Source organism: Bison bison, unplaced genomic scaffold (assembly GCF_000754665.1).
Source record: "Bison bison bison isolate TAMUID 2011002044 unplaced genomic scaffold, Bison_UMD1.0 scf7180017864148, whole genome shotgun sequence".
NCBI lineage: Eukaryota > Metazoa > Chordata > Mammalia > Artiodactyla > Bovidae > Bison > Bison bison.
This window is the reverse complement of record NW_011494720.1, coordinates 53802-67341: the sequence shown is the minus strand read 5'-3', so window position 1 is coordinate 67341 and position 13540 is coordinate 53802. Positions and strand designations below refer to the sequence as shown.

Here is a 13540-nt window from a genome sequence, read left to right as displayed (position 1 = left end):
GGGCTTCTACCAGATAAGCCTGCCTGTGGCATTGCGGTCACACAACTCATCAAGATCCCAGGGACCTGCAGTGATTGTCTTAGCCTGGGCGGGTGTCACATGGAGATGGGGCAGAGCTGAGAGACTGGCTTCTCCCTGTGTGCCTGTGTGTGTATGTGTGTGTGTGTGTGTGTGTGTGTTGGGGGGATGGATTGCAGGGAGTCTCCCGTCTGGAGCTCTGTTGGTTGTCAGCCCCAACCAATGCTAGGCATGGTCTCCAAATGTTGGCCAGCACACCAGACACTTTGCAATCTGCTGACTCTGTGCTGGGACAGGGAGCAAGCAATTCTGTGCCCATGGTCTCTAGGAGTGGTGTCTCCATTTCCCACAGTCCTCCAGTGCTCCAGATCATAAACCCTCTTGGTTTCTAAAACAGGAGTGGGGGTGTGAGGCTGCTTCTCCCAGCAATGCACCAGGGCTGGGGTGCCTTATGTAGGACCAAAACCTCCTGCTTCTTAGGCAGAATGCTCCAGTTTTTGATGACCCTTCCATTTCAGAGTACCTGGCCAAAGGGTCCCAACTAGATCCCTTCTTTTCTGTTCCTGCCCTTCTCACCGTGGTTCTTTCTCTATGCTGGTTGTAGAGGGAATGTTCTGCTGGTTTCAGGTCATTTTCTCGGAAAGAGAGCTGTTTTGTATGTGGTTGTAGTTTTGGTGTGTTCATGGGAGAGTGGAGCTCAGGGCGTCCTACTTGGCCATCTTGATTTTGCCTTTGTGTGATCAATGATCTGTCATGTTAGTATTGTAATTGTTTTGGGTGCCAAGAACCATGGGCACATTGCCATCCGATATGTGTGTGTGTCCTAACTGCTCTGTTGACCCGTCCATCTCTCTCCTGAGACTCCTGAGTCCCTGAGACACAGCAATATCAAAATTATGCCATTGACAGGAAGAATCACACATCTCTCACTTTAAAACCAAAGATAGAAATGGTTAAGCTTTTCAAGAAGGCACATCAAAGCCACGATCGGCCAGTAACTAGGCCTCTTGCCCCAAATAGTTAGTCAAGTTGTGAACGCAAAGCAAAGGAAATCAAAAGTGCTCCTCCAGTGAACTCACGAACGAGAAGAAAGCAAAACAACCTTACTGCTGATATGGAGAATGTTTCAGTGGTCTGGGTGAGAGACCACAAGAGCCACAACACTGCCTTAGGCCAAAGCCTAATCCAGAGCAAGGCCCTAGGCTTCAATTCTATGAAGGCTGAAAGAGGTGAGGAAGCTGCAGAAAAAAGTTGAAAGCCGGTAGAGGTGGTTCGGAGAAGGCAATGGCACCCCACTCCAGTACTCTTGCCTGGAAAATCCCATACACGGAGGAGCCTGGTGGGCTGCCGTCCCTGGGGTCGCACAGAGTTGGACACGACTGAAGCGACTTAGCAGCAGCAGCAGTAGCAGCAGAGGTGGTTCATGAGGTTTAAGGAAAGAAGCCATCTTCCTAACATAGAGTGCAGAGTGGAAGAGCGAGGGTTGATGCAGAAGCTGCAGTAATTTATCCAGAAGATCTAATAAAATAATCTATGTTGATAGCTATCCTAAATTAGAGCTTTCCAGTGTAGAGAAAAGAGTGTTCTATTGGAAGAAGATGCCCCCGAGGACTTGCATAGCTAGCAAGAAGTCAGTTCCTGGCTTCAAAGACTCAAAGGATAGGCTGACTCTCTTGTTAGGGGCTAATGCAGCTGGTGACTTGAAGCTGAAGCTAAGCCTCACTTACCTTCTGAAAATCCTAGTGACTTTCAGAATTATGCTAAATCTGCTCTGCCTGTGCTCTGCAAATGGAACAACAAAGTCGAGATGACAGCATATCTGTTTACAACACTGATTACCAAAAATATTAAATCCACTGTTGAGACCTACTGCTCCCAAAAAAGGATTCCTTTCAAAATATCACTGCTCATTGGGAAAGCACCCAAGGGCCCTGATGGACAAGTAATGAGATTCATGTTGTTTTCACACCTGCAAACACAGCATCCATTCTGTAGCCCACGGATCAAGGAGTAGTCATGATGTTCAAGTCACAGTATTTAGGAAATAGTTTCAGTAAGGCTATAGCCGCCACAAATAGTGATTCCTCTGATGGATCTGGGCAAAGTCAATTGAAAACTTTCTAGAGTGAATTCATGAAACATTTGTGACTCATGAGAAGAGGTTGAAATAACAACATTAATAGGAATTTAAAAGTTGATTTTAACCTTCTTAGATGACTTTGAGGGGTTCAAGATTTCACTGGAAGAAGTAGCTACAATGTGGTGGAAATAGCAAGAGAGCTAGAATTAGAAGTGGAGCCTAATGTGAACATGGGACTGATTGTTGCAATCTAATGGAGAAGACTCTTGAGAGTCCCTTAGACTGCAAGGAGATCCAACCAGTCCATTCTGAAGGACATCAGTCCTGGGTGTTCTTTGGAAGGACTGATGCTAAAGCTGAAACTCCAGTACTTTTGTGAAGAGCTGACTTATTGGAAAAGACTCTGATGCTGGGAGGGATTGGGGGCAGGAGGAGAAGGGGATGACAGAGGATGAGATGGCTGGATGGCATCACCGACTCGATGGACATGAGTTTGGGTGAACTCTGGGAGTTGGTGATGGACAGGGAGGCCTGGTGTGCTGCGATTCGTGGGGTCACAAAGAGTCAGACACGACTGAGTGACTGAACTGAACTGAATGATAAAATTGGAATAAACGAGAGTTGACTCTAATGGATGAGCAAAAAAAGTGGTTTCTTGATATACAATCTACTCCTGGTGACGATTCTGTGAAGACTGTTGAAATGACAACAAAGGACTTAGAATATTAAGTTTAGAATAAATTTAGTTGCAAAGGCAGCAGGAGGGTTTGAGAGGATTAACTCCAATTTTGAAAGTTCTACTGTGGGTAAAACGCTGTCAAAGAGCATTCATGCGAAGAGAAATCTTCTGTGAAAGGAAGAGTCAAACAATGTGGCAAACTTCATTGTCTTATTTTCAGAAATTGCGCTACCCACCGCAACCCTCAGCAACCACCACCCTAATTAGTCAGCAGCCACAGACCTTGAGACAAGACCCTTCACCAGCAAAAAGATGATGACTCCCTGGAGGCTCAGATGATGCTCAACATATTTTAATTTAGAAACAAAGTGTTGTGTATTAAGGTCTGTACATTATTTATTTGCACATAAAGCTATTGCACCCTTAACAGAATTCCGTGTCAACATAACACTATATTGCAGTGGAAATGAAAAAGTTTGTGTGATTCCCTTTATTGTGAAATTCACTTTATCGCCCTGGTCTGGAACCCAGCCTGCAATGTCTCTGAGGTCTACCTGTATTTACATGGCTTTTAGTCCACGTTTTCCAGCCTAGAACTAACACTGGGATGGCTGCATGGTAGGGTGAACATATGACCTAGTGTTGGGATATGGTGAAATATACATTTAAAAATCCAGAGAATTTAAAGATCACTCCACAACTGGACTGCATGTTTGTTTAGGAGTGATCTTTAAATTCTCTGTTTCCACAAGAAATAAAGCGTTATCATTGGTTTTATTTAGTCTCATAATGTGGAGGAATGGTGAAATACCATGACTTTTCTCCTGGATTAGAAAACAGGCATGAAGTACTTAACTCTTTTGCAATATTAATTTAAGGATCAGTATAAAGGGAGGACCTGGTAGGCTGCAGTCCATGGGGTCACTAGGAGTCGGACACAACTGCGTGACTTCACTTTCACTTTTCACTTTCACGCATTGGAGAAGGAAGGGCAACCCACTCCAGTGTTCTTGCCTGGAGAATCCCAGGGACGGGGGAGCCTGGTGGGCTGCTGTCTATGGGGTCGCAGAGAGTCAGACATGACTGAGGCGACTTAGAAGCAGCAGCAGCAGCAGCATAAAGGGTTCCCAGGTGGCGCTAGTGGTAAAGAATTGGCCCGCCAACGCATGAGACACAGGAGACAAGGATTCGATCCCTGGGTCAGGAAGATCCCCTAGAGATGGAAATAAGGACCCACTCCAGTATTCTTGCTGTGAAATCTGATGGACAGAGGAGCCTGGTGGGCTACAGTCCATGGGGTCACAAAGAATCAAACATGACTCAGTGCCAATAGAGTAATAAATTATGAAGGGAATCAGTCAACGTAAAATTTAGTTCCATTGAAAATACACTGAAGTTGTTTCTCTGGACATAGAAAAAAATCCCTGAGTCCTGTAGTAACAGATGTATTTTTCCAGCAATATCATCATTTGTAAGAATAAGGTCACAATGCAGGGAAAAGTCTAATTTTCCAAAAATTAGAAGAAGACTGAAAGAGTTCTGTTTGTGGAGATCTCTTGTTCAAGTAGTTGAAAGTTTCAGTTCAGGGATTCCGTCACTCAGCACCAAGAGAAACTAGGTTTGAAAAAAATAAAGATGTTGAGGAGGATGCTCATCAGATTTGACAAGAGACTCGAGATGGTGCAGCCACTGTGTCATCATAACTGGTAGACAGACTTGGGATTCCTAAGGTCTGATCTCTTGGCTCTAAAGTGAACAGCAGGGGAACAAAAGCAGCCAAGCAAAGACTGAGTCCTGAGGCCAACAGAGCACCTGTCAGGGGCTTCCTGGGAACACAGTCTCCTGCAGAAAAGAAAGAGGCCTTGGTCCAGGAAGCTGAGGAACTCCTGTCACTTTCCTGGGGCTGCCCCTCCCCAACCTCCCCTCCAGCCCCTCCCTCACTGAGGGGTTCCTATGTCCTCCACCCCCACCCCAGGCCCAGCAGCTTCTAGACACCTCCTCCTTCCTTCCTGCATCACAGAGTCACCACAGGCCCTGACACCCCCTGCTTAGGCTCAGGACTGGAGCCAGTGAGGAATCAACCTGTTCCCTTTACTCAGGTCCGGATCCTCCCCGAGGCGGGCCTAAAGGACCAGGGAGCATGTCCTCGGAGGAGGGGTGTTGCTTCCTGACAGCCTTGGGGGGCTGCAGGCAAACCTCCTTCCTTCGCTCCCCTCCAGCCTCTGAGCCAGCAGCACACACAGCTCTCAGGACCAGGGTCCCTGCTCCCCATCTCTTCCTGGTCCCTCCTAGCTGGGCGCCTCCACCCCAGCTCAGGCCCACCCATCCCCAGGCACCTCTGCACAAGGCAGGGCCTCTCAGTGATGGAGGCTCTGAGTCCCCAGGAGGCTGGTGACCTGCAGGCCACAGGCTGAGTCCGAACTGCTTCTGCTCCAGGAGCACAGCCCTGGCCTTACCTCTTTTCACAGTCTCTCCTGTGGGGCTCCTGCCTTGCCTGCTTGACCCAAGCCACTTCCTGTGAGAACAGGCCTTTGGAGTTGGGTCTGCAAAGGCCTTCCTGCCCCTTCCTCCTGGGATGAGAGCCCGGCCCCTCTCGTCTAGGCCCCTGGGTGGGTCCCCTCCCTGCTGACACATCATGTGGAGCCCCCATGCTGCTCTCAGCCCCCGTGAGTCCTGCCCTCGCCCTGAGTGCCTGCTGTTCTCACACCACCTACCGGGGCCCTGCCAGCCAGCAGTCTGTGCTCACTCAGGGGACTTGGCTGAACCCTTTAAGCATCAATAGGCCCTCAGCCTTCCTGTGCCCCAGCCACCCCTCACTTCCCATTGTCATCTGACAGTGAGGAGCTATCAGAACTGAGGCCTGAGCTTGTCTGAGTTCTTGCTGTCAGGTTATATGAGGTCTCACTCACCTGGCTCATTTCCAGGATGAGGAGGTTCAGTGAAGGGCAGGGGTTGCATGGGATTCCCAAATCCAGGAGGAAGGGGTGGGAAGGCGTTTGCAGACCCTACTCCAAAGGCTCTAATATGCAGTGGCATATTAGAAGTGGGTCAAGCAGGCAAGCAGGAGCCCCACAGTAGAGACTGTGGGAAGGGGATAGGCCAGGCCTGTACTCCTGGAGCAGCAACAGTTGTGACTCAGCCTGTGGGATTCCCTTCCCTGTCCTCACACTAGGCCCTGTGCCCCCGCCTTCCCTCTGGATTCTGCCCTCAGTACCTCTTCTTGTAAAGGATCCAGGCTACGATGCCCATTATAACAAAACTGACGAGAACCCCAGGGGCGATCCAGGTGACGTGACTGATGGGTGGGGCCGTGGGCTGCACTGTAGGTGGGACTGTGGTCGGTGATGCTGCAAGGAGAGTAAGAGTGAAGCCCTTGTCCAGACCCCAAACTTAGCAAATGCCTCCTCGCTCCCCTGACTCAGGTACTCCTATTATGCAGAAGTTTACACCCATCACATGGAGGCCCCTGAGACAGATCCCCAGGCGAGACGGAGGGAAGAGAGGAGTCCACTCCTCATGGGGTACTGACAGCTAATGGGGGAGCAGGGTTTCCAACACAGCCACTCAGTCCTGCTGTGACATCAGAGATGGTGACCTGAGGATGGAATCCTCAGGAGCTGACAGCAGAGGTGGTATTGACAGATTTCCAGAAGAAGGATTGGTGACATTTGAAAGAAAATTCTGGAAAGAGGGTACAGTGAAAAATAAATCCCAGAAATCAAAAAGATGTCTACAGGTTTGGGATCAGCAAAAATCCATGTTCAGTTGTCCAAAGGCCTGTGCTGTGAGGAGAGCTATCAGGAGGTAGAAGAAGAAGGAGAATGACAGAGCATCCCGGATCATTGCTCTCCCAGGAACAACTCACCTCTGACGGATCACTTCCTCAAACACACACAGAGACACAAACACACACAGAGGGGTGGGTCCATGTCACCATGAGAGGAGTATCACTTTCTCTTCCTCTTCTCACTTACCCGTGGTCTTCAATATTTCCTTCCATCGCACCATGAAATCCTGAAGCCAACCCCGACAGTCTCCCATGGAGACCTTCTTCAAGAAGTTGGTCACAGCTCTGTCATTCTCCCACTTCTCTTTCATCCATCTGCCTCCAGGGTGATCCACTCTCCAGTGTCCATTCTCCGAATCAAAGTGGAGGATCATTACTCCATTCAAGCCAAACTGCCAAGATCCACTGACGTGTCTGTCATCCTCACAGCGACATGTCATCCTGGCCTGCAGGGTGCGAGGGTCTGCCCCCACCATGGGAAAGAAAGAGCTCAGCCTCTGGGCTTGATAGATTCTTTGCCCCACCCGGGTCCACCTCCCTTGGCCCAGCTAATGTGGCCCTGTGCTCTCCCCAGAGGCCACTCCTTCCACTGGACTACTAGGGAAGGACCAGTATTCAATTATATTTTTTACTTATAAACAGTGAATGTAGCTAAGCCCCTAATCTGGCCCTCCTGTACTTGGACTTTCTAACTCACCTCTGGGCATGTGTTTCTCCAGTGTAAAGTCATGCATGTGGTCCTTGATCCAGTCCCTGATGTCTCTCAGTGTTTCGATCTGTGTTTCCCAGGCCTTTATGGTTTTCACTTCTTCTCCCAGTACACTTGGGATTATGATCTTTGCATGACCACAATCATAGGAGAGAAAAACCTTTCCGTCCACCTGGCTTTGAATCTCACACCACGGATGTCCAGGTCTGGGCTGAGGATCGACGGTGAAGTCAAAGGAAAGAGAGTGAGCATCTGTGAAAGCAAACCGCAGTGAGGGTGAGGTTGGAAGAAGACCCATAGCCCTCCACCCCAGTTCTGTGAGAGCACAGTAGGACTGCAGGTCTAGGCTGACAGAGCAGGATGGCCCGGCCTGCCCTCCCCAGCCCCTCATCCGGTACGACTGAGGAAGACGAAAAGCCTCAGTCAGGCAAGAAACACCACAACCCTGGATATGCCCCATTTCCACTCTGCTCACAAGCTCTGCACGTGGCACTAACCGACACATGCTTTTCCTAGGGATGGGCCAGGCTGGTTCAGAAGGAAAGGCCTAAACCCAGAGGACTGTCAGCTTCTCTCTGAGTGTCTTGTGAGAGATGCAGAGGATGAGGGGGCTGTTCCTGAGGAAGCGGATCACAGTCAGTGAGGCTGGGGTTGGGAAGGATGAGCTCAGAACCCAGAGCTGGGGAAGGGAGAGTTTATAATCACGGGTCACTGGGCTTAGCAAGGCTGGGGAGACATGGTAATCTCCCACTAGTACAGGTCTTGGAATCCTGGAGAAAGGCCTGGCCCATCGGGCATGAAAGAGAAAATCCAGAACTTCCGAGGCAGGTGGTAGAGGAGGCGATCCAAGGCTCAGAGAAGTGAATCTGCCAGGGTGGACACGGTATGAAAGGGCAGGAGAGTGTGCAATCCACCAGCTCCATGGGAAAGCCTGATGGACTCTATGGAGCTCGAGAGGAAAGCGCAGATGAGAAGCATCTCCAACAGCTCAAGGTTGACTTTTGCAGAAGGTCAGGGATGGTGGTAGGAGACCGTGCTCCTGTGGGCTTCTACCAGGAACAGGGATGGAAGTTGTAGAAAAATCAGATTCCAAGTAGGGGTGCTCTAGGGCCGCAGAAAAGTAGGTGCAGTGGTCAAAGTGATTAGGGAGTCTCAATGCCAGCCAGGGCCTGACTGCAGAGAATATGATACTGGCTCATAGAACAGGGCGATCCTAAAGGCAAACAGATGGGCAGGAACCCAGATACAAACTGTACCATAGAAAGAATTAAAGAAAGACAGAACACAAAGCTGGATGATCAGGAAGCCAAAGGCAGCCATTCCTACCAAACACCTGATCCAGGCCCATTTTCCGGATCTGAGCCACTTCTCAGAAGGTGTCACCAGAGAAAGAAGTCATGTTCTAAAGAGGAGGGTCCTTTCATCACCACATCTAGTGCAAAAGTCCTTCCATTTTTCCCAAAGAGCCACACGGTTATTTACTGGGGTAAGTGAACCTGCAGAAGCAGAAACTACTCTCACATTCACATTGCACCTAGTGTGTTTCTAATATCAGGCACAGGAATCGTAGCATCATCATGGTCCCCTAATTGTTGAAGCCATGCTTGGAGTACCAGGCCATCAGTGGACAGCAGTCCCAGGTTCTGCTTACAGTGGTTATCACTGGGTCCACAGACCACACAGCGGTCATTTCACATGCCCTGGCCTTGTGATAGGCATGGAGACCTGAGTAGCTAGTAGATTATCATGGGGTGAAGACTACTGTAGTAGTCAATTCCAGATTCAAACTTCAGACCCTACTTCCCCATCCCCAATAGTATGTGTGTACAACATCCTGGAGGAAATACAGAGACAGGTACCAATCTACAACCTCTCGAGGGCTGCAGGGGTGTGGTCCCTATCCTATCTCCATTTAATACCACTGTGGCCTTAGGTTTCCTGTAATGGTACAGAAGAAATACTTGAGGCTTTGCGGACCCTAGGTCTCTGCTGCAACCTGCTGTCCCAGCACAAAAGCAGTCACAATAGGTGAATGATGGGCATGGCTGGAGCTGCTTCTTGGGCAGATGACCCAGCAGAACCGGTGACATCAGAGGTATCTGTGGCCAGAAAGGTACTACGTGCCGTTTTCTATGTGAAGGCTCACAACACAGATCCCGAGTGTTCTGAAGCTAGGCCATGCCACTTGCAGTGGGGAAAGTCACACCATTTAAACGTGGCTCCTGGTGTGGTCCTGGGGCCTGGCAGAGATGAGGCCTCTGGTCAGGGACTGGGGTTGCCCATCGTGATGTGTGCTCATCAACGCCTAGTCATTAGTTCAGCTAGGCCAGCCGTCATAGGACAGAAGTGGTTATGTGTTTTGGCATAAGCAGGGCCACAAGGAACAAACAAGACCCACATCTCTGGCCTAGATGTGAGCCCAGAGTTGTTATATGGCCACTATCCTCTGCTCACACCTGTGGATTCCTGTATGGCACTTTGGACCAAGGTAGCTACTCTGTAATAAAGAAGCGGGGAGCATTAGCCCATAACTGCTGGATGGTTTTTATTTACCTAATAAAAAGTACTGCATGTTGAAGGCAAATCATTTTCAACACTAGTGAAAGAAAGCAAAACTTTAAAGGTGAATCAACTACATTACCTTGTAGAAGTTAAGAAAATAAAAAGCAGTTGGTAGTAAGATTGTTAGTTCAAATATGTGTGTTTAAACAATTTTTAAAACTATTTTGTAAAAATATACCTATACCTCAAAAGCTGCTGCTAAGTCGCTTCAGTCGTGTCCGACTCTGTGCGACCCCATAGACGGCAGCCCATCAGGCTCCACCATCCCTGGGATTCTCCAGGTAAGAACACTGGAGTGGATTGCCATTTCCTTCTTCAATGCATGAACGTGAAAAGTGAAAGTGAACTCGCTCAGTCGTGTCCGACTCTTAGTGACCCCATGGACTGCAGCCTACCAGGCTCCTCCATCCATGGGATTTTCCAGGCTGCTGAAGGGAAGTAGGTAATTTCCCTACTATTCTCTGGTCCTTTCTTACTACTGCTGAAGGGAAGTAGGTCCCTTCCCTGCTGCTCTCTGGTCCCTTCTTACTACTGCAAAAGGGAAGTAGGTCCCTTCCCTGCTGCTCTCTGGTCCCTTCTTACTACTGCAAAAGGGAAGTAGGTCCCTTCCCTATTGCTCTCTGGTCCCTTCTTACTACTGCAAAAGGGAAGTAGGTCCCTTCCCTATTCCTCTCGGCTCTTGAAGGACCAGCAGGTCCCTCCCTACTGCTCTCTGGTCCCTCCTTACTACTGCTGAGGGGAGTAGCCCCCTTACATACTGTTCTTGGCAAAAGAAGGAGTGGCAGGTCCTTCCTTATGACTCTCTGGTCTCTTCTTACTGGGGCTAAAGGGAAGTAGGTAATTTCCCTACTGTTCTCTTGTCCTTTCTTACTACTGCTGAAGGGAAGCAGGTCCCTTCCCTGCTGCTCTCTGGTCCCTGTTTACTCCTGCTGAAGGGAAGGAGATCCCTTCCCTGAGACTCTCTGGTCCCTTCTTACTACTGCTGAAGGGAAGTAGGCCCCTTCCCTACTGCACTCGGCCCTTGAAGGACCAGCAGGTTCCCTTCCCTATTGCTCTCTGGTTCCTTCTTACTACTGCTGAGGGAAGTAGGCCCCTTTCCTGCTGCTCTCGGCCCTTGAAGGACCAGCAGGTCCCTTCCCTATTGCTCTCTGGTCCCTTTTTACTACTGCAAAAGGGAAGTAGGCCTCTTCCATACTCCTCTCGGCCCTTGAAAGACCAGCAGGTCCCTTCCCACTGCTCTCTGGTCCCGTCTTACTACTTAGGGAAGTAGGTCCCTTCCCTACAGCTCTCTGGAACATTCTTACTACTGCTGAAGGGAAGTAGGTCCCTTCCCTACTGCTCTCTGGAACATTCTTACTACTGCTGAAGGGAAGTAGGTCCCTTCCCTACTGCTCTCTGGTCCCTTCTTACTACTGCTGAAGGAATAGGTCCCTTCTCTACTGCTCTAGGCCCTTGAAGGACCAGCGCTCTTTATCATGGATCAGTTAACACCAGCAGGGTGGCCGGGGTAGGAGCTATTCACCTTTCAAGGGCTCAGGCCAGGTGGGCAGCATCAGGTGGCCTGGCTTCTCCTGGGTGGTAGAGGCAGGCACTCACAGCAGGATGGATGTGCAGGGTGGTCTCCCTGGGATGGGGATCCGGCAGGCCGCTGCCAGTATCGCTTGGGTCCGCTAGGCTGCCTGCCGCCCCAGCGCCCCTTGGCCCCAGATCTCCCACGCACTGTATCAGTGTTTGGGCTTGAGCTGTCCTGTCCTGGCAAAGTAGATTCTGAAGTTACAACACTAAATGCACCTCAACTTGACAGTAACTTCAAAAAGCTTCACATCTTAGAGTTGAAACAAAGGAAAAGTTGCCATCCAGAAATCAAGGAAGGAAAACTTCAGCCTTGGACAAAACGACCAGCGGAGGAACCCATTTATGATCCTGTACATGCAGCTCCAGCCATGTCTACACGTGTGTTTTATATCAGCCTAGGGGTTTGCTGTCCAGGTATATTTCTTGTAGTACTAGTATTAGCTGTTTTGCATCTTCATAGTGTGAAAAGGATTGAACTGGGAGATAGCATCAGCACCAGCAGTAGTTCCCAAGGGCTGTCTCAGTCCCAGTCGTTCCCAGATGTCTCGGTATGTGAGAGGCAACACACCCAACAATACAACTCCCATCTCCAGTTATCTGACCTTGTGCCTAGAGGAGTACAACTTGAGAAGTGTCGCTCTTTTGGAGGCCAGAGCTTAGGTGAATGATATCAAAATATCTATCCAGGGAGAGGAACTCAAAAGATATACACAGAAGGTACCTTTTGGTGTAGTATCCATGGGGTTTATGTAGATGAAAAAGATCCAGATAAAGAGCAACAAGCATTTGTAAAAACAGTTAGAGTTCGAGCTTGTGAAATTCAGCTGATAGCGATGCTCCCTGAAAGCTGAGAGCTATGAGATCTTCATCACAGAAATCTTCCTATTAGCCACGTGTGAACAGAAGAAGCGGAAAAGCCCATGGTGGACTGCCTTACATTAACTGGGGGTATCTTAAATTGTTTTTACGACTGCAAATATGTAGAGACCAATAGTCTGCAGGCAACTTCTCAACAAAACCTAGTTCACATGGCTGCTCAGATTGCCTGTGGAATGAGCTACCTGGTCAGAAGAGAAGTCTTCCACAAAGACCTGGCAGCTAGGATCACTGTCATTGATGACAACTTCAAGTTAAGAGCAAAGCCAATCCCTCTCCAAGTCTTGTTCCTCATGGATTCTCACTGTCTGGGGAACAACAAAAACACGGGATCGATGGATGGCCTTTGAAAGTCTGGTTAAAAATGAGTTCTCCATCCTTCCCTGGTGATCCAGTGGCTAAGACTCCACACTCCCAATGCAGGGGCGTGGGTTTGATCCCTGGTCGGGGAACTGGATCCTGCATGCCACAACTAAGAAGTCAGCATGCTGCTACTAAAAGAGCCCATGTGTTTATGACTCTGGCCAAATGCCCTAAGTGGACATCTACCCACTTGATGTGGCCCAGTACCTGAAAGAGGGTTACCAAATAGCCCAGATTATCAACTGTCCTGATGAACTATTTGCTGTGATTGGCTTGTCCTGGGCCTTCGATCCAGAGGAGAGGTGGAGTTCCAGCAGCTGGCCCGGTGTCTCACAGAGCTGCATGAAGCCCTGGGGGCCTGTGTCTGACTCTCCTCTCACAGTCCCCCAGCGTCAGGAGGAAGGTGCCTGTCGAGGCCCACTTGGAGCCAGCTAGTCACATACATCACCCAGCATCACAGAAGCACGTTTGTCTTCCAGAACACGTGCCTTAGGAATGCTTTAGCATCTGAACTTTCGAAGACAGATTTAATGATGTGGAATACTTTCTCAATATCACTTTTATTAGCTTGAACTGAAAATGTTTGTGTAAATTTTTTACACATAGTTGCCTTTGAGGTCAGAGAAGGCAATGGCACCCCACTCCAGTACTCTTGCCTGGAAAATCCCATGGATATATATTATATGATATATATACATGCACATGTATATACATACATACATACTCTGCATATAAGTTAAATAAGCAGGGTGACAATTTACAGCCTTGACAGACTCCTTTTCCTATTTGGAACCAGTCTGTTGTTCCATGTCCAGTTCTAACTGTTGCTTCCTGACCTGCATACAGGTTTCTCAAGAGGCAGGTCAAGTGGTCTGGTATTCCCATCTCTTT

At 49.1% G+C, this 13540-nt stretch overlaps 1 protein-coding gene across 3 annotated transcripts in view; it reads right to left on the bottom strand.

Annotated features, from left to right (window-relative positions):
* Window positions 1-4097: 4097 nt before the first annotated feature.
* LOC104989203 (NKG2D ligand 3-like) overlaps window positions 4098-13540 on the bottom strand; it is a 40072-nt gene continuing 30629 nt past the window's right edge. For 2 of the 3 annotated variants that reach the window (XM_010840811.1, XM_010840810.1), the window contains 4 exons: window positions 7262-7525; window positions 6752-7027; window positions 5992-6124; window positions 4098-4619 (listed from right to left, as the gene is read on the bottom strand). In XM_010840811.1, coding sequence (XP_010839113.1) covers window positions 4475-4619; window positions 5992-6124; window positions 6752-7027; window positions 7262-7525 — 818 coding nt within the window. In that variant the 3' untranslated portion in view covers window positions 4098-4474. The remainder of the gene's footprint in view (window positions 4620-5991; window positions 6125-6751; window positions 7028-7261; window positions 7526-13540) is intronic. The other variant, XM_010840812.1, reaches the window with a different exon arrangement.